Here is a 26,957-nt window from a genome sequence, read left to right as displayed (position 1 = left end):
AACATTGTGCAATCATCAGCGAACATCCCCACTTCCGACCTTATAATGGAAGGTCATTGATGAAGCAGCTGAAGATGTTTGGGCTGAGGACACTACCCTGAGGAACACCTGCTCACCAGCTCTCTTTCCTCACCATTCCTCTCACTGGCAACTGTCTCAGGCTGAACCAGACTGTTTGTAATAATAGTTGAACCAAAATTAGCTTCTGACCACATAGCCACTCTAGCGCTAAGACCACCTATTTCCATCTCCTTAACTTTGCCTAACATTGCCCTGCCTCAGCTCATCTGCAGGTGAAACCCTCATCCATTGCTTAGTTATATCTAGGCCTGACTTTTCCAACATTTCTGGTTGGCCTTCCAGATTCCATCCTCCATCAACTTGAGCTCATTATAAATTCTGCTGCCCATGTCCAAAATTGCACCAAGACCCATTCACCCATCACCTTCATGCTCAATGACCTACAAAGGCAACATTTGGATTTTAAAATTCTCCTCCTTGCTTTCAAATCCCTTCATGGCCTTATGTCTATAATCTCCTCCACAACCCTCCAGGATATATGTGCTTGTCTGTTTTTAGCCACTTGAGCATCCTTGATTTTAATCACTCCACCATTGGCAGGCATGTCTTCAGTTGCCTGGGCCCTAAGCTCTGGAGTTCCTTCCACCTGTCTACCTTTCTTCTCCCCTTTAAAATGCTCCTTAAAACCTACCTCATTGACCAAACATTTGGTCATTTGCCTTAATGACCCCATTTATGTCCATTTTTGTTTTATGACACTTCTGTGAAGCACCTTTGACTGCTTTATTAGATTAAACGTGCTTTATAAATAGAAGCTGTTGATATTAAATTAGAAGGCATATTAAATATTTCTGAAGACCAAAGGATGCCTCAACAGCATGTTGCAAGGGTATGTTGATGAGCTGCTGAAATGGACAAAAAAGACAACTGAAATTGAATGTTGATAAATGTGAGGTGATATATTTTGGTTAAAAAGGAAATAATAATTTGAAAAGGAAAATAATAATTTGAAAATAATAATTTCAACGGGCAAAGCCTGATGATATGGAAAAGAGGAGTAGGGGTAGTTTTTCAAGATCATGATACTCTTAAAGCAGCATCCCAAGCACCTTCAACAGTATATCATTACACGCTAATGAAATATTGCATTTTAGGGCGAGATGTAATGGTGAACTTGTGTCACTAACACCATAGTTGAAATATTATGTGTAATGCTGCTGAAGACAGTTGTGGCACTTTCTCCACTATCTGAGATTGGCTAACTACGATCAGGTTGAGGATTTTACATCAGACTGTGGAAGAGCCTGCTGTTAGATAATCCGCTGACACTCTGTCTCGCCTCACAACTATATGAGCACTTGGACGAGATACTGAGCTCCAATGTACCCAGCAAAAAGACAAATCTTCAAAAAGGGGGAGAAAATAAAAATAACGACTTTATGATCCTATATATTTTAACAGAAATGTTTCATCAGGACAGGAATCGATCGTTCAGTCCCTCGAGTCTTTCCGCCATTCAATTAGATTATGGTTGATCTATATCTTCAACTCCATTCATCTGCCTGATTCATAGTTTGCAACCTTACCTCCCAAACAGGGACATGCGAATCGTACTTATATAGAATGGAAAATTGAACTCTGAATGATTGGATTTGAAGACGCAAAAACATGTTTCAATTTTGTTCCACTTTTAAAAACATATTTTTAGTATTTAATTTGTGAAACATGAAGCTGCAGTCACCCCCGCTCCCATATCCATTTGCGGCTGAAGTGACTATCCATTGAACGTAATCCCACATAGTTTGTGTGCTGGGATTTCACCCCGTGACTCACTTTTGCGCTCACATGACTGAGAAGTGAGTTGTTCTGTGTATGTAACATAACAAAAGCGAAGGATGGCGAAAACCTGAAATAAAAACAAAAAAATGCTGGAAATATCACGAAATATTGACGAAAGTTCTGATGGTAGGTCATCGACCTGAAATGTTAACTCCGTTTCTCTCTGCCCAGATGCTGTTTTACCTGCTGAGTAGTTCCAGCATTTTCTGTTTTATTTTAGAAACAAATACACGTTGTTTCATATATGCGTGCGAGTGTAACTTTACGTCTTTTCGTTGGTTTTAATTTTAGATTGGATTATTGTCTCAAGGTTTGTGCTTCAAATGTATTCTCCAAATATTCATCCCGTAACCCCGCCGATTTCAGTTTTCTGAAAAAAATTGAAACATTCATCTGATATATTAAACAGAATGCCTTTTGGCTGCACCGCTCATTTCCATTGACTGCAGCTGTCTGGACTGCGGACATATAACCACCACGTTATCGCATCGGTACCATGCAGTAATTCGCAACAATAAAATGGTTCTGTCACGGGTAGGATTCATTGTATTCTCCTAAATCGCTTCGAACTGCAATGTGACTTGGGAATGTGGAATTAAACTACATCCAACGAAGGGCGAGGGCATTCAATTTTTATGCCAATTGCGCAATGCTCCAGGAGTCCAGTCTAGATCCGTGTCCAGATAAGGTAACAGAGATTGAATGCAGGATGCAAGAAGCACCACAAAATAGCAGCTCACCTTCAACAACACCAAAGTGATATGGCCTTTTTAATCAAATCTTTTACATAATTAAACAAGAAAAACCCATCTATACATACATATTCTCTGAACTGCTGAATAGAACTAGATTCACAGTCCCCATTGTGTACATTTATGAATGGGAAACCTCATGTACGCCCCAATCGAGATCTTCAACAGAAAGGAAAGCATTGGGGCATGTGTGTATTCCTTAGAACATGAAGAGAGCCTAAAATAATGGAACCCTCACCTCCTGTAACAATCTGTAACATGAACTAGGGAACTCCCGCTCAACCGAACTTGGCAGCCTTGAGCCCCGCCCACCCTTCCGCCTCAGGACGGAATCCGGGCACGCAGTTGGCTGGGCGCGGGCCAGTTCGCGACGCTGATTGGACCGGCGGGGACGTCAATCAAACCAGTGAGCTTGGTTGAGCCATGGGCGTGGATGTTACAATGTAGCGAGCGCGCATGTCTCGAGTTTCTCTGCAAAGGGATTTGGAGGCAACGAATTTTGTTTGCTTTTGAAAAGAGCTATTGATTGTTTGGGATATTCTTGGTGCATATTTTGGTGTGTTGGCCGCGCGACTACTTTCTTGTCGCTTTTGCAGGGCGGTTTGAGAAGGGTAATCCTTCTCGGAGTGGCTTTTTTTGTGTAAGCAGGTATTTTTCGGGAAGCTTGTCCAGTGTGTGTTTGTGTGGTACTTTCCCCCCTCCTCCTCCCTCCCTTTGTCCCTTTTTCCGTTTTGGTTCTATGGCGACGCAAATCGATACAATTTATGGACTTTCAGAAGATGAAGTGAGTACTACTTGTTTTTTTATAAATGTATATTATTTCTGACTTGAAATGAGTATTAAGTACTGTAGAGTTTCCATATCCTGTGGTGATAGTCAAGTATAGCTGGTGTAATGCTGTCAGCCATTCGGACACAAACGTTTGTTCTTTCTGTGTATTTATTCCTACTTTCGAAGCACAAAACGTAAACAATTCTCTCCCATTTAAAATGCATCTACTTTCACATTTGCTCTGGAAAACCGTCGACAATTATTGATTGTTTATGGGGTGGATGAGGAACTTGTTTCTCTTTTGAAGATTTCACTTCTGTTGTGGTAGAACCGAAAAGAATGTGGGAATTTATGAACTGAGTCGGTAACCACTTTCTGCACATAAATGACACTCTGTACCTCTGCTTAGTTGTGGTGTTGGGATTTGACAAAATTGAAGTGATGAGAATTGTTCAGTTACTGGCCTTGCTTTATTCCACATTCATTTCGAAATAGGAATAGCGTGTAGCAGTCGGTAAGATGTGTTTGTGTTAACATAAAGAAGGGATTGATCATAATCAAGAAATCGGAGCGGAGAAGGCCATTCGGCCCATCGAGCCTGCTCAGCCATTCAATAAATTCATGGCTGACTTGATGCCTTAACTCCACTTTCCTGCCTATCTCCCATAATCCTTGACTCCCTTTGCATTGATGTGCTGGGCTCCCTCATCATTGAGGATGGGGATATTTGTGAAGGCTCCTTCTCCAGTGAGTTGTTTAATTGTCCAACACCATTCATGACTGGATGTGGCAGGACTGCTGTAAATCCTTGTAAATCAAAAATCTATCCAGCTCTACCTTGAATATATTCCGTGACCCAGTCTCCGCTGCTCCCTGGGATAGTTGTCTTCTTATCCTGTCCACGGACAGTCTATATATGGCCCAGCCAGAACTGGACACATTTTTGCGCCTTGTTGTTGAATTCGGCAAGATCTGCAACAGTACAGGGTTCCTCTAGCGATAGGCATTGCAGGAGATGTTGCATAGTCTGTGGCTCAGTTCCACGTTCACAAGTTGTCGGGCTGGTTGTATATCCCCATTTGCTTAGTGACACCTTTGAACGACCTACAACAGTCCTAAGTCTGTTAAGGCACTTCCAGGTTGCCCAGTTGCAATTAGCTCCTGGGGGAAAGCTTTCATCTGGTAGAATTTCCATCGCTGGGGGTTGTTCGAGACTGGTGAGCCGGTCTTTCCACAAGGTGATGCGGGCTTCAGATGGGGTTGATTGTAATGGAACAACACTGTTCATGAAGCTCTTCCTTGACTTTAGGTGGCTGGGTGTAGGTGTATGACCATGTAGAGGGTGCCTCTCATCTGATGTTTGACGGAGTCGCTCTTTCTTGCTGGCTACCATTCTTCTTATATCAGGGGGAGCGATACCCGCCAGGATATATAGGCTGTTGGTGTTTGTTGGTTTTAAACAACCTGTGACAAGTCGGCAACTTGCATTCGGAATGGCATCCATCTTCTTAGCATGAGTAGATCTTTCCCATGCAGGGCAGGTGTATTCGGCAGTGGAAGAGCAAAGAGCAAGTGCACTAGTTCGCAATGTTTTCAAGCTTGCTCCCAATTTTGTGTTAGTGAGCTTATTCAGGATGTTGTTTCGTGCGCTCACTTTTGCCTTTGTCTTTTCAATGTGGTTCTTGAAGGTGAGGCATCTGTCAAGGGTGACTCCTAAGTAGATAGGGTGCTCGCAATGCGTCAGTGTTGCTCCACACCAGCTTACTTTAAGCTGGCGTTTGGCTTCACGGTTTCTGAGGTGGAATGCACAAACTTGTGTCTTTGATAGGTTTGCACGAAGGTGGTTTTCTTCATAGTAGGATGTTAGTCCCTCCAAGGCCTCAGAAAGCTTTTTCTCCACGGTGTTAAAATCAGTGCTTTGGGCAGTGACACATAATTCATTAGCATATATAAAACGGCGTGTAACACCGACTATAGGTTGGTCATTCGTGTAGATGTTGTACAGCAGTGGTAGAAGCACGCTTCCCTGAGGAAGACCATTCTTCTGAATACGTCATCTGCTGCGCTTCCCACCTTGTTCAACATAGAAACGGCGATTCTGAAGCATGCTTTCAAACAGCTCTGTTAAGTGAATATCTTTTGTCATCTCTAGGATCTTGCAGAGGAGACGTCTATGGTTCACTGTATCGTATGCTGCTGACAGGTCTACAAAAACAGCACCTGTTACCATCCCTTGCTCAAAACCATCTTCGATATGTTGTGTGAGGTTGAGCAGTTGGCTTGTTGTTGATTTGCCGGGGCGGAAACCTGCTTGCTCTGGAATGATCTTCTCATCTACAGTTGGTGCTATCCTATTGAGTATCAGGCGTTCAAACAGCTTATTGGTGTGGCAAAGCAGTGAAATTGGCCGAAAACTTTTAGGATCTGAGGGGTTTTTTCCGGGCTTTAATAGTGCTATTACATGTGCCTTCTGCCAAATATTAGGTAGCTTGTGTGTTGCCAGGCAGTGGTTGAACAATTGTAGGAGCCATTTCTTTGCTTGCTGTCCAAAATGCTTTATCTGCTCCATTGCTATGTTGTCAAGAACAATTGCTTTCCCGTGTTTTAGACTAGATATACCAGTTTCCAGCTCTTCCATGGTGAATGGTCCTGTGAAGCCAGGGTCATCGCTGTACTTCTTCCTATCTAGTTGTGCTCTTGGTTGTTTCTTGTTGATTTTTCCATTTAGGAGCAACTGATGTGCAACTTGGTTTGCAGACACATTTGGATGTTGGGCAGCTTTCTTGGGATCACCTCCAAGTTTGCGTATGAGAGACCATGCCTTCTTGCTGTTTTTTGTAAGATCTGTTGTCTCTATCGAGGTGTCCCAGGTGTTTTGACGCTCTTGAGAGATACTTAACATCACCCCCTCACCGGTAGATATTGTTTCCTCTGAGAAGGGGTCAGATTCAAACATTGAGACATACTCCCAGTAGAGTTCAGCATTCTCCTTGGTGAGACCAGAGATGTAGTGTACTCTACAACCTCGGGGGATCTTCCTTCTGGCTGTTTTCTGGACAGCTTTTGCAAACAGGTTGTAGTGCTCAGGTAATGGTTTAATGCGTTTAACCTTGCGATCCAATCGTTCCAATCGGCCTTCTTGAAGTTGAAGCGCCTTTTGAATGGTACGATGGTTGGTAACACTGCTGCATTTACCTGGATACCAATAGGACGGTGTTGTGTCTTTGGTATTGGGTCTGTGACAAGCTTCTTGCAGAGGCCAGTGATGTCGTTGCTGACACTGGCAAGATCTGGGTTATAACTACACTTCCAGCGGGCACTGTGGAAGGAGGCTGGCACTTTAGGATCGTGGATGAGACTAAGCTGGTTAGCGTCCATCCATTCTTCGACTGTTTCTCCATCGTTGTTAGACTCCTTGTACCCCCATTGGGTACTGTGGCTATTAAAGTCTCCAATGATGATCTGTGGTTTACTGTGCAGGTTAGGTACAGGGTTAGAGAAGCTGAAACCTGTGCCAGTGGCTTGTATACTGAGGTCACTACTACTTTGCTTAGCTCTACAGTTAGAATATCGACGTCGTCCTCCTCTGTTTTAGAAGTGGCTTCTACAACTGAACCAGCTCTAACAAATACAGTGCTGCCATATTGTCGATGAGGTCTTTCAATAACCAGGAACATTCTTGGTATTTTTGGGCGGTTGTTCTCACTTCCTCTGTGTCTCCTGCAGGCAGAGGACATCACACTGAAACTCATCGCATAATGTAGCGAGGATGTTTTGTTTAGCTACAGAGAACCCTTCGACGTTAGCAGATATAACAGTCAATGCCGGGCTTGAAAAAGACCCGTGTTTCTGACATCAACGACTTCCATTTTCAGGCATGATGTTGGTACTTGATCAAATCAGCGGTACGAAAATGTTGTATACACTACTTGCTGTGCGTGGTGGTGGTAGAATTGGTTGAAACAGGGCAGCGACGTGAACGCTTCTACCTTGGCCCCTCTGGGATAGTGAATTCCAAAGATTAACAATCCTCTGAATAAAAAAATCCCTCCTCATTTCTGTCTTAAATGGGAGACCCTGTATTTTTAAACTGTGCCCCTAGTTCTAGACTCCTCCATGAGGGGAAACAAACATCCTCTCAGCATCTACCCTGTCGAGGGTTTGTGAAGTGGAAAAGATTACTTTTGTTTTCCCTTTCCATTTTATACCTAGGATGAGCTGATACATTGATGTTGCTTCAACCAGGAGATTTTAGCAGGAAGGTCCTCGTATTTTTTTAAATTTTTGAAGACCAGCACTGAATCCTGAATTTGGAGCTGCTTGTGGATTAGAGGAGAAATGGGGAAATTCCAGACTTTTCCTTCCTCTAAAATAAAGTGCATATGCACTGGTGAAAAAATTGACTTCTGATTTATTTGGTGTTACTTTTCCGGGCAGTACTGTTGAATCATCATGTGAGTGATATGAGTATAAAAGACTGGTACTATTGAGTGATCGTATGAGTGATATGCAGCATTACCCGTTAGTTGTACAGTGTGTGTGTATAAGTAGTACACTAGTTGCACGATTGAGCAGTTATGTATTTAAAAACTCAATGCTGATATTGAGGCACTCTCTTCGTGTTCTTGTTATATGGGTACTGATATTTCTTAGATGCCTTATTCAAGTGACCATTCCTTGTGAGCCCACGTGTGGAACCTTAGCAAGATACTCAATTATGAGTGGCATCAAAGCTGAGTCAGAACTTGTTCTCAACATCAACAACTGCATAAATGCAGCACTTCAATGTACTGAAACATTCTCAGGTCCTTCACCAGAATATAATTGCATACATTTTAAAGCTAAGACAAAGGAGGCAATATTAGGGCAGGTGGCTCAGTTTAAAATACCCCACAAAGGGGAAGAGAGAGGTGGAGAAATAAAGGGAGGAAATTCTGAAGCTCGTACCCTGCTGAAGGCACAATACCAATGATGGGACATAGGAAGTGGGGGGATATGTAAGGGCAGAGTTGGAAGAACGTGGAGTTCCTGGAAGGTTGTCTGACTGGAGGAGATTAAGGATGAGGCCGTGGAGAGATTTGTTAACAGGAATGATCATTTTAAAATTGAAGCATTGGTGGCCAGAGGTCATTGTAGGGCAGTGAGTACTGGAGTGATGTGTGAATGGGACTTTGCATGTTAGAATTTTAAAAATTTATTTATTCATGGGAAGTGGATGTCGCTGGCTATGCCAGCATTTATTGCTCATCCCTAATTGCTTTTGAGAAGGTGGTGGTGAGCTGCCTTCTTGAACTGCTGCAGTCCATGTTGTGTCGGAGTCCATGTTGTGTAGGTACACCCACAGTGCTGTTAGGGAGTGAGCTCCAGGATTTTGACCCAGCGATAGAGAAGGAATGATGATATATTTCCAAGTCAGGACAGCGAGTGACTTGGAGGGGAACTTCCAGGCTATGGTGATCCCATGTGCCTGCTTCCATTGTCCTTCTAGATGGTAGCAGTTGTGGGTTTGGAACATGCTGTCTAAGGACCCTTGGTGAGTTCCTGCAGTGCATCTTGTAGATGCTACAAACTGCTTTTACTGTGTGTCGATGGTGGAGGGAGTGAATGTTTCTGGATGTGGTGCCAATCAAGCGGGCTGCTTTGTCCTGGATGGTGTCAAGCTTCTTGAAGCTTCTTGTGTTGTTGGAGCTGCACTCATCTAGGCAAGGGGAGAGTATTCCATCACACTTCTGACTTGCAGGAGGTGAGTTACTCACCACAGGATACTGAGCCTCTGACCTCCTTTTGTCGCCACAGTATTTATATGGCTAGTCCAGTTCAGTTTCTGGTCAAAGGATGTTGATAGTGGGGGATTCAGTAATGTAATGTCATTGAATGTCAAGAGCTGATGTTTAGAGTCTCTCTTGTTGGAGATGGTCATTGCCTGGAACCTGTATGGTGCGAATGTTACTTGCTACTTGTCAGCCTAAGCCTGGATATTGTCCAGGCCTTGCAGCATTTGGACATGGACTGCTTCAGTATCTGAGGAGTATCGCAAATGGTGCTTAACATTGTGCAATCATCAGCGAACATCCCCATTTCTGACCTTATGTCGGAAGGAAGGTCATATGGGTAAAGGCCTTTTGGATGGGCTCAAATTTATTGAAAAATGCAGGCTTGGTAGGAGAGCACTGGAATAGTGGAGTATGGAGTTGATGAAAGCATGGATGATCAACCAAGCTCTGTATATAAACACACATTTTAGCTGGAATTGTTGTATAGAATTTCAGACTGGGACCCCGTTGCTTTTAGAACCATAGAAAGGTTACAGCACAGAAGGAGGCTATTCAGCCCATCTTGTTCATGCCAGCCCAAGGACACCCAGGTGCCCTTTCTAATCCCACCTTCCTGTTTAATTGAACAACTTCCTAAAGGAATCCTGGAACGTGATCATTGTTAACTGAAGTTTTGTTGTTAGGACATAGGCATGATGTACTTTAAAAGAGATCTTTATGTTGAGATTCCTTCCTGATAGAATTGCAGTTTTCTCATTCAAGCAATCTAAGCATAAATCCCACCTTTTATTCAGGTGAAAAAGAAAGGAAGCACTGCATTCCCTTTCTATTTCAGTTTCCCTACTGTGACCCCCAATCAACTTGTAATTTTTGAATCTATATGCGTTTGTAAAGATACAGCTGCACGTTCTGTAAAAGCTGCACTTTTGCCAGATTCCAGGTAATGTGTGCACAGACACAAATGTGTTCACCCGACTGGACCACCGTGATCGTCTATATCTTTGTTGCAAGAATAAAGAGGAGACTTGGGTCGGAGAATCCATCATTCAGATTTATTTATCAAATGTGTGCTTGTATCCTGAAAACATGCCCTTAGGAACGATAAATATTAGACAGTTTCCAGCTGTTGTCGTTTCACTTTCCTTTTGATGTAAAAAAAGGGGGCTATTTTAAGATTGAAATTTATGTCATTGGACCACAAAGATTGTCTGCTTTTATGTAAGCTGTTGAACTTTATATAGTGCTTCTAATTTAATGAAATTCCCAAAGGCGCTTCACAGGAGCATTATGAAACAAAGTATGGCTGAACCACAAAAGGAGATTTTAGGTCTTCTGACCAAAAGCATGGTCAAAGGGATTGGTTAAAATTTTAGTTCTGCGGCATTCAGTTAATCTGATGCATTATCTATGCATTCAATTAGTGTTCATGTGCCTCAGTTGGTAGTACTCTCACTTCTGAGTCAGATGGTTGATTCCAACCGCATAGATTTGAAGACCAAAATCTAGGCTGATGCTCCAGTATAGTATTGAGGGAGTGCTGCACTGTCAGAGGTGCTACCTTTTGGATGACATGTTAAACAAAGGTCCTGTCTTCCGAGTTCCAAAGAAGAGTCATATTGGACACAAAACGTTCACGCTGTTTCTCTCTCCACAAATGCTGCCAGATCTGCTGAGTTTTCCTGGCGTTTTCTGTTTCTATTCTTGTCTGCTCCCTCATGTGTAAAAGAACACATGACACTGTTTTAAAGAAGAGCTGGGGATTTATCCTAGGTGTGCTGGCCAATATATTCTCTCAGTGAACATCAGGAAAACAGATGATCTGGTCATAATCACATTGCTGTTTGTGGGAGTAGGCTGTGTGTAAATTGGTTGCCGTATTTCCTACATTACCACAGTGACTATGCTTCAGAAGCACTTCATTGGCTAGAAAGCGCTTTGAGATATCTTGAAATTGTGAAAAGTGCAAAATAAATGCAAATCTTTTTTATTTAAGCTTATTATGCAGTAAAGGTATTGAGTAGTTCCTAAGATTGCTATAAATGATTTGTTTTTATTTGATGACAACATTGTTCATGAGTTATATTGACACATTCAATCTGTGCTGAAGTGCAAGTACTGCCCTGCAAAGAACGGAGCATTTCCTTGTATACTGATAACATAAGATGAAGTTCTACCAGTAGCAATACTAAATGGAATCAGTCTCATCACCTTGGCAACCATTTTCCCAATTAGGTACCCACTCTGGAGTGGTTTGCAGTTTTACATTTAACATATTACACCTGCTTACTGTGAATGTATGAAACAACAATTTGCACATGCATTCTCTTTTAAGCATGTTTTAAAATGTACCAAGGTGTTGCAGGGGCAGGTTGGGAATGAAATTAGAGTAGGAGTTGGGAAAGAGTAAAGTGACCAAAGGTGGGAGTGAATCAGCAGGGAAGGAAAATGGAACAAAGAGCTAGCTGAACAGGATCTCTTTGGTTTTGACAATGTTAAACTGCAGAAAGTCTGTAACAATCATGACAGTACATTGGACTGGCAGTCGAACAATGAAATATCACAAAATCATAAGATAATTATGGTCGCAAAAGATCATTTGGCCTACATTAGATCATTCATTCTGAAACATTTTGCAGTCCTCCGTCTTTTCCATCCAATGAGTCCTCGTTTAAAGTTGTGGTTGCATGTCTGCAAATCACTCCTTTAAGTGAAATGACTTAAAGTGAAACATTAGTTCCCATAGGAATCAATGTTAAAACTGTAATTAGGTTCTGTTGGACCTTCCTTACCAGAAAAAAAACAAATGTTAAAACATTATACCCTCTAAGTTGCAATATCTTACATCGCTAAATTCCTACATTGGTAAATGAAATAACTTTTATATTTTTAAAATTAAAATTTTCTTTAAAAAATCTAACAACTTTCTACTTACAGTGCCTCCTGCTCACTGCCAATCCTGCTTTATGAACCTCTTGGTCCCTGCAGATCCCCCTCCTCCCCGACACTCCAAGTTTGCGGCATCTCCTCCTCCCCAACCCTCCGAGTTGTGGCCTCTTCTCGCTCCTCGATGCACCCTCCTTCCAAACCTCCCACTCCCTGACTCACCCTTCCCTCTCCTGGACTTGCATTACCATTCCAGATCTGATCTGATGTTGTGAAAGTGCTGAGCTGAGGCTGCTACAGTTCATGCTTTTTTTTCAAATGACTGTTGAAGCTGCTCCAGCATCACTGCTCTTCTCCTGGGCCCTTGCTCACAGTGAGGGTTCAGGAGAGGGAACCGGCTAGCAGGAGCATTTTTAAAAAAAGACATAGATTATAGCAGCCCCAGCTTGGCACTTCTGTATTATTGGCACTTGCACTTCCACAACATCAGAGCTCTGGCTTCGGATTGGATCTGGATCTTGAATGGTAACGCAAGACCAAGAGAGGGAAGCAGTGAGAGGGTGAGTCAGGGAGTAGGAGGTTCAATGAGAGGGTGGGTCAGGAAGCAAGGGAAGGTCGCTCCAGAATGGCACCAATTGGGTCACTTGGGAAACAACGTTAAAACGAATCTCGTGATGCTCAATGAGATTACGGGTCCCATTAACTTAGATTAAAGATTAAACCATGTTAGACCGGGCGACGTTAAATGAGAACTTTAGTTGTTTCTTAAGCACATTTGGGATTTTTACCTTCCCTATTCTTCCTGGAAGCCTGTTTCCTGTATGGATTGCGTTGATTCATTTCCTGATATTGGTTCTAAAGCTGGGAGTGGATGCAGACTGTGTTTCCTATAAAAACTGTAATCTTGTAGAGTGCATGCTGTAATGCAGTGTGAGGCTATCGGTTGAGTTAAAATGTTAATAAGGGTAATCTTTTCTATTTAGAATATTAGCTGCCTGCTAGGTAATGTTTAGTCTATGTTGCTTTTCATTTGTTTGTTACAGTAAAGTCTTAAAGGAATTGCATGACAAGATTTCAAGTTATGTTGGTCACTGGGAATTCAAATGTATTTTTAAAAGTTATTGGCCTCTATGAGGATCATAACATTTATATGTAGCCTGAGTTTGTTCCAGTATACAATTTTATATGTCCACCTTCTATGTTTCTTTGGGAGAGGAAACTTTCCCTCACCTCGTAATGGTTAGCTTTTGTATATCTTTTTGATATGATGTTCCTGTTATCTGAGAAATTAAACAAGATATTTGTTAAGTTAGAAATTGAGGCAAAATTACCAGCATTTTATTGGTTCAGTGGTGGTTTTAAACTTGTGTTTAGGGTGTGGATGGCACTGGGAAGGTCACAATTTCATCACTCAATCAATATTCTGGTGTTGACTACTGCATCATCATATAAGTACAACAACAGTCCTTCTCAGGACAACTTGGGATGAGTTGTCCTGAGAAGGACTGTTGTTGTACTTATATGATGATGCAGTAGTCAACACCAGAATATTGATTGAGTGATGAAAGAACAGCATTACACGCCCAAAACAGAATGTAATTTGGAGGTGATAGTGTTTTTAAGGTAGTCTTGAGCTCATCTAAAACTGCTAATTCACATGAAATCCTGTTTACCCATTACTCTTGTGCTTTTTGACCTGCACTGGCTCCTTTTCCACCAATGCCTTGCTCTCACTCTTGCTTTCAAATCCCTATGTCTGTAACCTTCTGCAGCCCTACATTGCTTCACCTACCAAAGCTGTGCCCATCTTCCCTCAAACTCCATATCTGAATCACTCCAATCTGTTCTTTGTCACCACCACAGTACTGAAATGGTTCCTATCAAAGTTACAAATGACATCTTATGTGAAGGTGACAAATGTAAAAACTACCCCTCTTTGCCCTTCTTAACCTGTCTGCAGTCTTTGACGTAGTTGACCACATAATCCTCCTGCAACATCCCCACATTCATCAAGCTGGATGGGACTGCAATTGCCTGGTTCCAATGTTATTTATCCAGTTGTTGCCAGCAGCTCACCTGCAATGACTTCTTTATCCAATCCTTTATCCAATTACCTCTGGCATTCCACTTGTCCCCCTATTTCCCACGACTCACCACCACCCCTTTCAAAAAAAATCTGAAATATTACTTTCAAATTAGCTTCTCTATGAAACACTGGGGAAGTCAAATCAATCCGTACAGTTTTTTAATAGATGGCGTTTTACGCATTCAGGTTTGATGCTTGGAGAATGAATCAAAGCTGACAATGCAGCCAACTCTGATAGCTTCAATTATTCCATTGTGCCTGACTTTGCTGAAAAGGCACACCATTGCTAAGGTGCATTTATGGCAGACATCATCGTGTTGAACCTGGAGGAAATGATATTGTGAGTAACTTGTACCATTATGAGCACCATAATTTCATTGGGCTTTTTACAGTGCTTCACAGAGACTCTGTGGACAAGTTTGAGCTAATTATTCGAAGTCTTTACCCCCCCCCCCCCCCCCCCCCCCCCCCACCCCCCCCCACACACACACACACGCTCTCTCTCCCCCCACCCCTCTCTCAAATTCCGTGGTGAGATTGCCATAGTCACTAAATCTTAATCAGAATGTACAGAGGGCTCTTGACATTCAAGCACTCAGCAGATTGCTTGTGAGTAGTACTTGTTCCAGAAATTTGTTGAAACCTTCAATCTCAATTCATTAATCAAATATTTGTTTTGACCATCAAACCTGTTTTTTTTCCCCCTGACTGATATTTATTGAGCTTGCCTGAGAATGATGGATTGAAATTGGTTTTGCAATATGGCAAGGGGTCTCGCAATCATATGCAAATGTGTTTCTTCTGAATTATGATTTACATGTTAATATTGATTCAGGGAAAATTCTTAAATCAGAGTAAACCTGATCTGGATGTTCTGCCTGTGCCATGCTGTGATCCGTTCTCATGTTATTGAATCTGAACCATTGCTGTAAAACGCAACCTTGTTAACTAACAGGTTCCTTTTTCTGCCCTGCTGCACTTTGGATTAGTGTTAGACCTTGGTTGTGCTGCTCCATATCAAGCCTTATGTTTACTGTTGTGTTTGCTAATTATTGTTCCAGCAAACTATAATGTGTATTTGCAATTGGAGAATTGAAGTTTAGCTTGCTGGGTTTGCCTCCAGTATCGCTATTGCAGTGAATTACTGATGCTCATCTGACTTTGAGTAATTTCAAGTTTCTGTTATGACTTAGGAATTCATCAGTTAATTTTGAAGTTTTAAAGATATTGAGACCATTCAAATATGAAGAATGGCTGTGGTTGTTTTTGTGGGACTATTGTTGAGTGGCCAAACAGTTGGCAGCTTGATTCTCACACACATGTAAACTGACAAATAACATGGGTCAATATGAGATCAACACAAATGGTTGCAGTATGCAACCTAATTAAAGCGTGCTCGCTGTCTCCTCATCCATTGTTGCTCGACTGTGCTATTTACTTACCTATGTTACAAGTACCATAATCAACAATCTACAGTTTTGCACACGTGCTACACTGAATGGATCAGCGTGAGACTACCCTATGCTGCCAAGTGTGATTAACCCACTGAAACCACATTCGTGCTGGGGAATGGGAAATGACCGAGTTCAAAAGGGAGAGAGATAGAGAGGGGACCCAGAGTTCAAAAGCGGCACAAAGTTTATTAGGAGTGGTAAGGTTTACTAATTGTTAATCAAGAAGAAAATGAATTGACACATTCTAAACATGGCAGGACAGATGTAGTGTTGTGGCTGCTACATGTGAGAGCTGATGGATGCTAGTGTGATCCAAGGTACCCACATCTGCAATAAGTATCTGTGGCTCGGGGAGTTTCGGCTCGGTGACAATGAGCAGGAGGCCAAGCTATAGACATTGCGGTGCAGCAGGGAGGGGGAAAGTTACCTGGGCACTTTGTTCCAGAAGGTAGTCACACCCCTTAGGATGGGGTCATCTGATTTAGTCCATGGTCAGGGATAGGAGAGTGTGATTATGAGTGAGGCAGGTAAGGGGATTGAGAAGGTACAGGTGGAGGAACCTCAGCCCCTGCAATTTTCCAACAGGTTTGAGGTTCCTGAAACTTGTTTGAATGAGAGCGGGGTCTGTAAGGTGGATGAACGAACTGATCATGGTAACTTCATACAGAAAGCTATTCAGAACTAGAAAGAGGTAGAAATGTGATGGGCTTTATACTGTTGAAGAGGGATGGAGCAGGTGGAGCAAAATAGAAGTTCAGGGATCGGTGGGAGCTCAGGAGAGATTTGACAAAGATGCCATGGACACAGGACAAAGGGAGTGTTAATGGTAGTATTAAATACTAAAGAAGTTGCTGATAGTGGCAAGGTAAGATAGCAGAAAGTGGTAATAGCACATGAAGGGTCAGCGCTCTGTGAAAGCGAAACATAAGAGCAAGTGACATGTGGCCCTGTGGGGAGGGGGTTAGTGTTGTTGGGGGTGGGGGGGGGGTGCGGGGGTGGGGTGGGGAATTAAAAATTGGATTAAAAAAGGGGGTCAGAAAAGTATATTAAATAAAACTAGGGAAGTTTTACTCCAGTGGAGTACTGTGGCAATTTTGGTCTCCTTATTTGAAAAAAGGTATAATTGCATTACAAGCAGTTCAGAGAAAGTTCACAACTCATTCCTGGAATGAAGCAGAAATGAAGAAAGGTTTAACAGACTGGGCCCTCATCCATTGGAGTTTAGAAGAATGAGAAGTGATCCTATTGAAGCACTTAAGATCCTGAGGGGACTTGATAGGGTGGAGACTGGGAGGATGTTTCTTTTTGTGGGGGAAGATAGCACTAGGGGACACCATTTAAGAATAAGAGGTCTCCCTTTTAAGATGGAGCAGAGAAGAAATTTTTTCTCAGAGGGTCCTTAGTCTGTGGAATTCACTTCCCAAGAAAGCAGTGGCAGCTGGGTCATTGAATTTATTTGAGGCTGAGTGAAATTTTTGATAGACAAGGGAGTCATGGGTTATGAAGGGTGGACAGGAAAGTGGAGTTGAGACCACATCAGCCATGATCTTATTGAATGATATAGAGTAGACTTGATGGGCTGAATGTCCTCCTGGTCCGATGTTCAACCACAAAGTCTTTGCTTAGTTTCTTTTTAAAGAAGTACTAGATTTAAGGCTTCCTTTGAATTTGGCTTGGAGAATGCACACAATTCTTTGCAAGTTCTTTCTAGCTTTTGTCCTGTAATGCACAGCGTGGATGACCAGATCAATGTTGGTCTGATCTATATTTATACAGTTTGAAATATGAAGCAATTCCATCGTATAGATTTTAATCACTGCACATGTTAATAAAGCGTTAAGGTACTTCCTATCTAGACTCTTAAGCATCCTCAATTTTAATTGCTCTCCCATTGGCAGCAGTGCTTTCAGCAAGCTCTGGAATTCCCTCCCTAAACTCTTTTGCCACTCTACCTCTCTCGCCTCTTTTAAGAAGCTCTTTAAAACCTATACACTTGACCAAACTTGATGTTATCTGACCAAATAACTCCTTATATGGTTCAGTGTCAATTTTTTTTTTTGATTAGCAGCCTTGTGAAGTGCCTTTGGATCTTCTGTTTTGGTAAAGGTACCGTATAATTAGAAGTTCTGGGAGTGAGTGAACAGCAATATTGGCTTTACAGTGCAAAAGTTAAAATGTGATTTTAAAAAACTTTATATTTGATTTTATACGTGGATATCAACTTAGTTCCCATAGGATTCAATGTATAATGTTCTATTTGAAAATGATGAAGTAACAAATCTCAATGCTATTCAACAAATACAGACCAGTGACAGAGCCTAAGATTGCGACTATAAATCTCAAACTTGAAAATCTATGTGAATTGAACCGGTGCTTAAATCCAAGGTTTCTACAATTCTCGTGCAGTGCTTTGTAATTAATTAATTGCAGCCAGCAGAGCTTTATATTTGTTTGGAGTTGACTGATTCATTGTAGATTCTGGTAGTCATCGTATCAAGTAGTTAGGTGAAGTTATTTTGCAGCTACTAGACCAGAGCAATAAAGATGATTGGGGTTATATCTGTAAGGAGATGTTTCAGATGAATGTTTAAAGCAAATGGATCAGGAAATTAGTAGTTGTCTGAATGTGAAAAGTAGTCAATTTCAGTGGTATATTTGGAAAAGCTGTATTATATATGAATTTTATTTTTTGAAAATGTGCTTTTTAAATTCACATTGAGGATACCGTCCATCGTGTTGTGTGGCACTGCCATCGTACTAAATGGGATAGGTTTCAAATAGATCTTGCAACTCAAGACTGGGCAACCATGAGGTGCTGTGGGCCATCAGCAGCAGCAGAATTGTACTCAAACACAATCTGTAACCTCATGGCCTGATAGATCCACCACTCTACCATTACCATCAAGCCAGGGGATCAACCCTGGTTCAGTGAAGAGTGCAGGAGCGCATGCTAGGAGCAGCATCAGGCATACATAAAAATGAGGTGTCAACCTGGTGAAGCTACAACACAGGACTACTTGCTGCTTATGCTGTTTGGCATGTCAGTGATAAACAAAGCTAAGCGATTCCACAACCAATGGATCAGATCTAAGCTCTGCAGTTCTGCCACATCCAGTAGTGAATGGTGGTGGACAATTAAACAACTCGCTGGAGGAGGATGCTCCATAAATATCCCCATCCTCAATGATGGAGGAGCCCAGCACAGCAGTGCAAAAAATGAGGCTGAAGCATTCGCGACAATCTTAAACCAGAAGTGCTGAGTGGATGATCCATCTCAGCCTCCTCTCGAGGTCCCGAGCATCACAGATGCCAATCTTCAGCCAATTTGATTCACTCCACATGATATCAAGAAATGGCTGAAGACACTGGATAGTACAAAGGCTATGGGCCCTGACAATATTCTGGCAATAGTACTGAAGACTTGTGCTCCAGAACTTGCCACGCCTCTAGCCAAGTTGTTCCAGTACAGCTACAATACTGGCATCTACCCAGCAATGTGGAAAATTGCCAAGGTATGCCCTGTACACACAAAATAGAACAAATCCTACTTGGCCAATTACCACCTCATCAGTTTACTCTCCATCGTCATTAAAGTGATGGAAGGGGTCATCAACAGTGCAATCAAGCGGCATTTGCTTAACAATAACCTACTCACTAACGCTCAGTTTGGGTTCTGCCAGGGCCACTCAGCTCTTGACCTCATTACAAGCTTAGTTCAAACATGGACAAAACAGCTGAACGCCTAAGGTGAGGTGAGAGTGACTGCCCTTGACACCAAGGCGGCATTTGACTGAGTGTGGCATCAAGGAGCTCAAGCAAAACTGGAGTCAATGGGAATAGGGGAAAATTCTCCACTGGCTGGAGTTATGCCTCAAATGAAGGAAGATGGTTGCGGTTGTTGGAGGTCAATTATCTCAGTTCCAGGACATCCCTGTAGGAGTTCCTCAGGGTAGTGTCCTAGGCCCAGCTGTCTTCTGCTTCATCAGCCACCTTCCTTCCTTTGTAAGGTCAGAAGTGGGGATGTTCGCTGATGATTGCACAATCTTCACCATTTGCGATGACTCAGATACTGAAGCAGTCCATGTCCAAATGCAGCAAGACCTGGATAATATCCCAGCTTAGGCTGAAAAGTGGCAAGTAACATCATGCCACCCAAGTGTCAGGCAATGATCATCTCCAACAAGAGAGAATCACCTCATGACGTTCAGTGGCATTACCATCACTGAATCCCCCGCTATCAACATCCTGGGGGTTACCATTGACTAGAAACTGAACTGGACTAGCCATGCAAGAGCAGATCAGAGGCTAGGAATCCTGCGGTGAGTATCTCACCTCCTGACTCCCCAAAACCTGTCCACCAACTACAAGGCACAAGTCAGGAGTGTGATGAAATACTCTCCCCTTGCCTGGATGAGTGCAGCTCCAACAACACTCAAGAAGCTCGACACCATCCAGGACAAAGCAGCCCACTTGATTGACACCCCATCAACAAACATTCACTCCATCCACCACCAACACACAGTAACGGCAGTGTATACCAACTACAAGATGCACCGCAGGAACTCATCAAACCTCCTTAGACCGTATCTTCCAAACCCACTACCAGTACCATCTAGGAGGACAAAAGGCAGCAGATGCATGGGAACATCACCACCTGGAAGTTCCCTTCCAAGTCACTCACCAGTCTGACTTGGAAATATATCGCTGTTTCTTTACTGTCGCTGGGTCCAAATCCTGGAATTCCCTTCCTAACAGCACTGTGGGTATATCTACCCCACATGGTCTGCAGTGGTTCAAGAAGGCAGCTCACCACCATCACCTGAAGGGCAATTGTGGATGGACAATAAATGCTGGCCTAGCCAGCATGCTCACATCCCATGAATGACTTAAAGAAAAAAACATTCTTGGGATGTGGGTGGTCCTGGCAAGCTGGTATTGATTGTCCATTCCTGTTTGCTCTTAATAAGGTTGTGTCTTTGCAAACTGATGCAATCCTTGTGGTGAAGGTGCTCCGCAAAGTAGTGAGCTTCCAGGATTTTGACCCAGTGGCAATGAAGGATTAGGCGAACCATGCCAAAGCTAAGATGGTTTGTCACTTGCAGATGGTGGCGTTCCTTGCATCTTGCTGCCCCTTGTTCTTCTCGGTGGTGGAAGTTGCAGGTTTGGGAGGTTTTGTTGAAATCTTATTGATTTTGTTATAGTGCATCCTGTAGAGAGTAGAGACTTTGGCCACTAGCATGCTTGATGTGGTGTTTAGCTGTGTGGTGCCAATTTAATAGAATGTTTTTTCCTGGATTGCATTAAGCAACTTGAATATTTTTATCCAGGAGAGCATTCCATCACACTCCTGACTTGTGCCATGTATGCGGCCGAGACACTTTTTGAGCAGCCAGGAGATAAGCTACTCGTCATAGATCTGCTCTATAACCATTTAATTGGCGGGTCCAGTTTCTGGTCAGTAGTGACCCCTAGGTTGTTGATAGTTGGGGATTCAACAATAATAATATGATCATGAGGTTATCCAGGTTTTGCTGCATGGATGCAGGAGTTGATTCATTATTTGAGGAATCATGAATGGAGCTGAACATTGAGTATTCATCAGCAAACAGCCCTAGTCCTGATCTTATGATGGAAGGAAGGCCCATAAGACCATAAGACATAGGAGCAGAAATTAGGCCATTCGGCCCATCGAGTCTGCTCCGCCATTCAATCATGGCTGATAAGTTTCTCAACCCCATTCTCCCCACAGGTCATTAAAGAAGCAGTCGAGAAGACACCAGTATTTTATCTGTATAAGAACAGCTTAGCTAGGGACACAACTAGTTCTGGAGCACAGACCTTCACTATGCTTGGATGTTACTAGAGCCCATAACCATGGACTGAATGGTCTCCTTCTGTGCTCTGTGATTCTAGTAGTCTTCAAACTGTTCAAGTCTCGTTGCTGACACTAAATACTTCAGCCCTTGACCTGTCGGAAGTCCTTGATGCTTGACGCTCATTGGATAACTATGTGAGATTCTGAAAGTCAGATTTATGTTTTGAAGCATCTTATCCTGGCATCCTTGAACTGGCTAGAAAGAGAGGCATTCCAAGGTAGTATTTTAACTCAACCTTATTGAAAAAAAACATGAGCATTCTATTTGGAAAGATATTTGAAGAGAACAAAAGAAGAACTTTGACCGACTACTGCTTTAATGGTGAGTGCAAAGTTCTGATTTAGTCTGCCCTATCTTAAAGTTGAATGGTAAAAGCTTGTTGGCAACTCTGTTCAGTTCCTGTTCCTGACTGAAATTCCTGTACTTCTGTACTACTAATTGGACTGTTATTTGCATTGGACTATAAATAGTGCGTTACTGGTTTTTGTGCAGGTCCTCAGATGAAGATCTTTGTATAGTGAAACTCAGATTGATCTTATGTGAAGTTAATTGCTAGCTGAACAAATGCATCACCTAAATTTCTACCCTGTACTCCCTGACCTACATTAGCTTCTGGTCAAGCCATGTTTTGATTTTAAAATTCTTATTCTTGTTTTAAAATCCCTCTATGGCTTCGCCCCTCCCTATCGCTATAATTTTCTCCAGCTCTACAACCGTATGAGATATGTGCTTGTCTAATTCTGTCCCCTTGAGCACCCCTGATTTTAATTGTTCACCATTGGTGGTTCTGCCTTAAATTGCCGAAGCCCTAATCTCTGGATAAAAGCAAAATACTGCAGATGCTGGAAATCTAGAACAAAAACAAAAATACGTGGAAAAACTCAGCAGGTCTGACAGCATCTGTGGAGAGGGATACAGTTGATGTTTCGAGTCCGTATGACCCTTCATCAGAACTAAAAAATATAGAAATGAGATGAAATATAAGCTGGTAGAGGGGGGTGGGACAGGTAGAGCTCGATAGGGGCCCAGTGATAGATGGAGGCCAAGAAGAGACTGCCAAAGATGTCATAGATAAAAGGACAAAGGGGTGTTGACGGTGGTGATATTATCTAAAGGATGTGCTAATGGGGACATTAAGGGTAGCAAGCAGGACAAGCTAGTGGCAGGTGGCCCTAGTGGGGGTTGGGTGGGGGGAAGGGATCGAAATGGGCTGAAAGGTGGAGATGAAACAATAGATTGAAATAAATTTAAAAATAGGTGGGAAAAGAAAAATATATTTGTAAAAAAAAAGATAAATTATTGGAAAAAAGGGGATCGGAAAGGGGGTGGGGATGGAGGAGAGAGTTCATGATCTGAAATTGTTGAACTCAATATTAAGTCCCGAAGACTGTAAAGTGCCTAGTTGGAAGATGAAGTGCGGTTCCTCCAGTTTGCGTTGAGCTTCACTGGAACATTGCAGCAGGCCCAGGACAGACATGTGGGCATGAGAGCAGGGTGGTGTGTTGAAATGGCAAGCGACAGGGAGGTCTGAGTCATGCTTGCGAATAGACCGAAGGTGTTCCGCAAAGTCGTCACTCAGACTGCGTTTGGTCTCTTCAGTGTAGAGGAGACCGCATTAGGAGCAGCGAATGCAGTAGACTAAATTGAGGGAAGTGCAAGTGAAGTGCTGCTTCACTTGAAAGGAGTGTTTGGGCCCTTGGACGGTGAGGAGGGGGGAAGTCTCTGGAATTGCCTCCTAAAACCTGTGCCTTCCACCTCGCTTTCCTCCTTTAAAACACTCCTTAAAATTTAGTTTTTGACCAAGCTTTTGGTCATCTGACATTTCTCCTTATGTAGGTAGGTGTCATATTTTGTTTTGTAATGCCATGTGAAGCACCTTGCCTCATCAAACCTGCCCAATCTCCACCAATCTAAGACTTGGGTAGCCGTTACCGCAAGTCTTTCAGCAAGACTTAACTGTGTTAAACGACAGGCTTTGTGCATGGACAAGCATTGTTTGGAATTGAATTAATCATACGGAGGCTACATGATTAGAAATGTTTTTAATTGCTATTTAGTTGGGCTTGATTTATGCGTGTTTATGAAGATAACATAATTAAAAAAAGAACTGCAGGAGGTGAATTGCTTTCTTGACGAATATGTTTTATCTGATAAAGAATTTCCTAAGTGATTCTTCTAATAGATACCTTCTTTGCTATTCCACCATCTTCAGTTTCAAGTCAAATAAGACCGATTTCTTCTACCTAGGGACTATTACCAATATTAAGGTTGGGATTGAACTCTTGCCTTTATTACTGCGTTAAGCTGGCCGATTTTCTTTTGTTGATTTGTGATGTGACTTTTATGGTGCTGAGTCAGTTATACTGACTGCACAGTCAGGGCTTTCATTTTTGCTGCTGTTGCTCGCAAAATCACTGTTTTTATGCTTGTACACTTTTTTTTTCTCCACCTATTATTATTTTTTGAACCTGCTCACTATGCTGAAGAGCATCCAGATCAAAGCAGGAAGGAGACCTATCTCTGGGGATGTAACCTGCTCCGGGCATGGACTGGAGTGGCCACGGCTTGCGGAGTGTGCATGGCTATACTACTGGGCAGTAATAGTGTTAATTGTACACCTGAGGGCCTGCTAAGTTTCCTATTGCATGTCCAGCTATGGCCACTCTACCTATCAATGCAATGGTATTAGTTGAGCTAAATGCAAGACTCCAAGCTTCCAGTTCAATCATGACTGGCTGTTAACATCGAGCGAGGCTTTCTCATGAATCATGAAGAGTGCCTTAGAGTACTGTGGAACTGCCTGGCTTTGTTGCTAGATTAACAAGTTGGCCGGGGGTTGGCTGGCTAGATTCCAGTAACTTCTTGATTCTGCATTTTTTTTGGAGTCAACTGAATGCTAAAATCAGTTTGATTACATCCTTTCGTGTTTTATTTTTAAGCAAGATGTCCAGCCATTTTTGTAGAAGAAAAACAGAATATGTTGGTAATATCCAGGGCATCAGACAGCATTTGTGAGGATAAGAAAAATGTTAATGTTTCAGGTATAACCCTTTGTCAGAACTCTGAATGAGAGGATGACATGGAACTGGGGACTAGATCTACCCTCAAACAGTGTTGCCGAAGGGCAGCGATCAGAACATGAATTCATGGAAATTTATTTTGGCAGTGGACAAACTTTCAAGCTCTGAATTACTTAACTTATCTTGGACCCTTGATTTTGAGTTTCTCTAACTTATCATTTCTGCTCACCTCAACCTCCACTGATCTTTGTTTCCCAATGTGTTTATTTCAAAATTAATTGTAAATATGTCTCCTACCTTGCACTGTCTATCCCTACAACTTCTACAATGTCATATGTTGCACCACTAGTCATCTGATTGGCCTGGTAGTTTTACATCCTGCCCTCGACTCCTCCCATCATTGTAGAGCCTTCAGTATTCAAAACCTTCAGCCTGTACTCTCCCACCTCGCTATATCATTCCCTTTCTTCAAAAACCTCAAATCTTACCCACTATATTTGATTCAGTTTTTTGTATCCACCCCAATTCCTCTTTGTCCCTTCTGCCTTCACTTGTCCTTTGGGACATATTGCTACATTTAAAGGCACTATGAAAGTTGCTGATTTTACTAGCTCTGCAGACCGAGTTCCTGGTCTGCAGGGTGCAGCTTCCACCTTGCAGCCAATGATGAGCCTCTTAAATGCACCAGCTGTATGGACATTAGGGTTTAGTTTTATTTTCCTTCTGCAGACTTGTAGTCTTGATGTGTTAAACTACATGGGCCACCATGTTAAACCAACAGAATTAACAGAGATCTCCCGTGAATGCACATTGTAGTTAATTCCGACATACAATTGTTGTCGTGATGTGAATGTAATACTGAAGGATATGAAGGTGAAACTTTCCCTCTGGCAGAATTTGGCACCGGTGAAAGTGTTTGTTTCTGTTCTGGTTTCCTTTGTTGACCCATTGTCAGCTTGGCTCAAGTAGTGGCACAGCAACCACATAGTTCACAGTCGTATAGGATTATTTTTGTTTGTGGCGTTCATGATGCATATCATCTTGGAGTACTGCCCTGTCCAATAAATAATATGTTCACAGTGGCGTAATGCCCAAATATAGCTTATTAAATGATCGGAAAAACAAACCCATATTAACTCATGTTTATTCTCAATGTAAAGGTGGGCATTTATTTAAAGTGTGTGTAAAGTCTTCATCAAGGACTTTGTTCAAAATTTCAGCTTGTTTTGGTTCTGTCACTGATATACATTGAGCATATTGCACGTGATACTATAGTAATGTGTGAGCTTGACTGTGTCGATGACCCTGGGGATTAAACCTTGTTGTGCTGCCTTATGCATGCCAGCTATGTTGGTGATTGGGAGGTTATATCTTGATACAAATGACTTAAATTTGTATAGTGTCTTTAATGCAGCGGTGGGCAACCTGCGGTTCGCGGGCTGCAAGCGGCCCTTCAGGGTTCTGAGTGCAAGACGTTTTGTTGACCATTGCCCATGCGCAGAGTAGCCAGATTCCGCTGATTTCCGTCCACGTAGTTTTTTTCCTACTGGTATTACTAAAGCGATACGCACGTAAAGCAAGGGCACATGAAGTGAGATGCCTGCTTATTAAACACAACACTGACTGTGAGAGCCATGCACTCCCTCTGTATCCAATCTAAGTGCTGCATGCGAGCAGACGTTTCCTGCTTTGGGGCACATTAAATGCAAGAAGTGCAACAGACCAAGGGATTGAAATCTCAGTGCTGAATTGCAAAGCTTCTGCCCATCCTGAGTCCTAATTGAAGAAAACTTGTGGAGGACAGATCCAACCAGAAGCTGCACTGAGTATGTTGTAAGTAAGCTAAGTGTTAGTATTTCTTTTGTTTTTACCATTTAAAGTTGATGACCATTCTATTCATATGAATGATTAAGCATTTTCTATAACTTGAGAAATATTCGATGTTTATTAAATGTATTTAATCTTATTCATGGAGTCATGTTTAGTGCACATGCCAAATTTCAATCTTGCAGCCCTCTGAGATGGAGGGCCACTCATGTGACCCACTCGCTAGCCTAGTTTGCCTGTCACTGCTTTAATGTGTTAAACACATTCTATGTGCTTCACAGGAAAATTATCCAACACAATTTTTCACTGAACCCCATAAGGAGACATTAGGGCAGATGAAAAAAAAAGCTTGATCAAAGTGTTAGGTTTTTAAGGAGCATCCCAAAGGAGGACAGAAAGGTGGAGTGTTTCAGAAGGGAATTCTAGAGCTTGACGACTGAAGGCACAGCTGGTAGTGTTTTTTAATCATTTGTGGGATCTGGGTGTTCCAATTGCATTGGAAGCAGTTCAGGGACAGTTTACCAGACTAATACCTGGAATGGGTGGGTTGCCATATGAGGAAAGGTCGGACAGACTAGGCTTGTATCTCCTGGAGTTTAGAAGAATAAGAGGCGACTTAATTGAAACATGTAAGATCCTGAGGGGTCTTGACAG

At 42.3% G+C, this 26,957-nt stretch overlaps 1 protein-coding gene across 2 annotated transcripts in view; it reads left to right on the top strand.

The window, feature by feature from the left end:
* The first annotated feature begins 3,035 nt into the window (after positions 1-3,035).
* The window catches only part of nedd4l (NEDD4 like E3 ubiquitin protein ligase), a 426,083-nt gene continuing 402,161 nt past the window's right edge, over positions 3,036-26,957 (top strand). Inside the window, exon 1 of one of the 2 annotated variants that reach the window (XM_078551960.1) lies at positions 3,036-3,396. In XM_078551960.1, coding sequence (XP_078408086.1) covers positions 3,352-3,396 — 45 coding nt within the window. In that variant the 5' untranslated portion in view covers positions 3,036-3,351. The remainder of the gene's footprint in view (positions 3,397-26,957) is intronic. The other variant, XM_078551971.1, reaches the window with a different exon arrangement.

The sequence above is a fragment of the Cetorhinus maximus genome, chromosome 1 (assembly GCF_964194155.1).
Source record: "Cetorhinus maximus chromosome 1, sCetMax3.hap1.1, whole genome shotgun sequence".
In the NCBI taxonomy this organism is placed as follows: Eukaryota; Metazoa; Chordata; class Chondrichthyes; order Lamniformes; family Cetorhinidae; genus Cetorhinus; species Cetorhinus maximus.
Note: the sequence above shows the minus strand (reverse complement) of the source record. Positions and strands in the feature narration are given on the sequence as shown.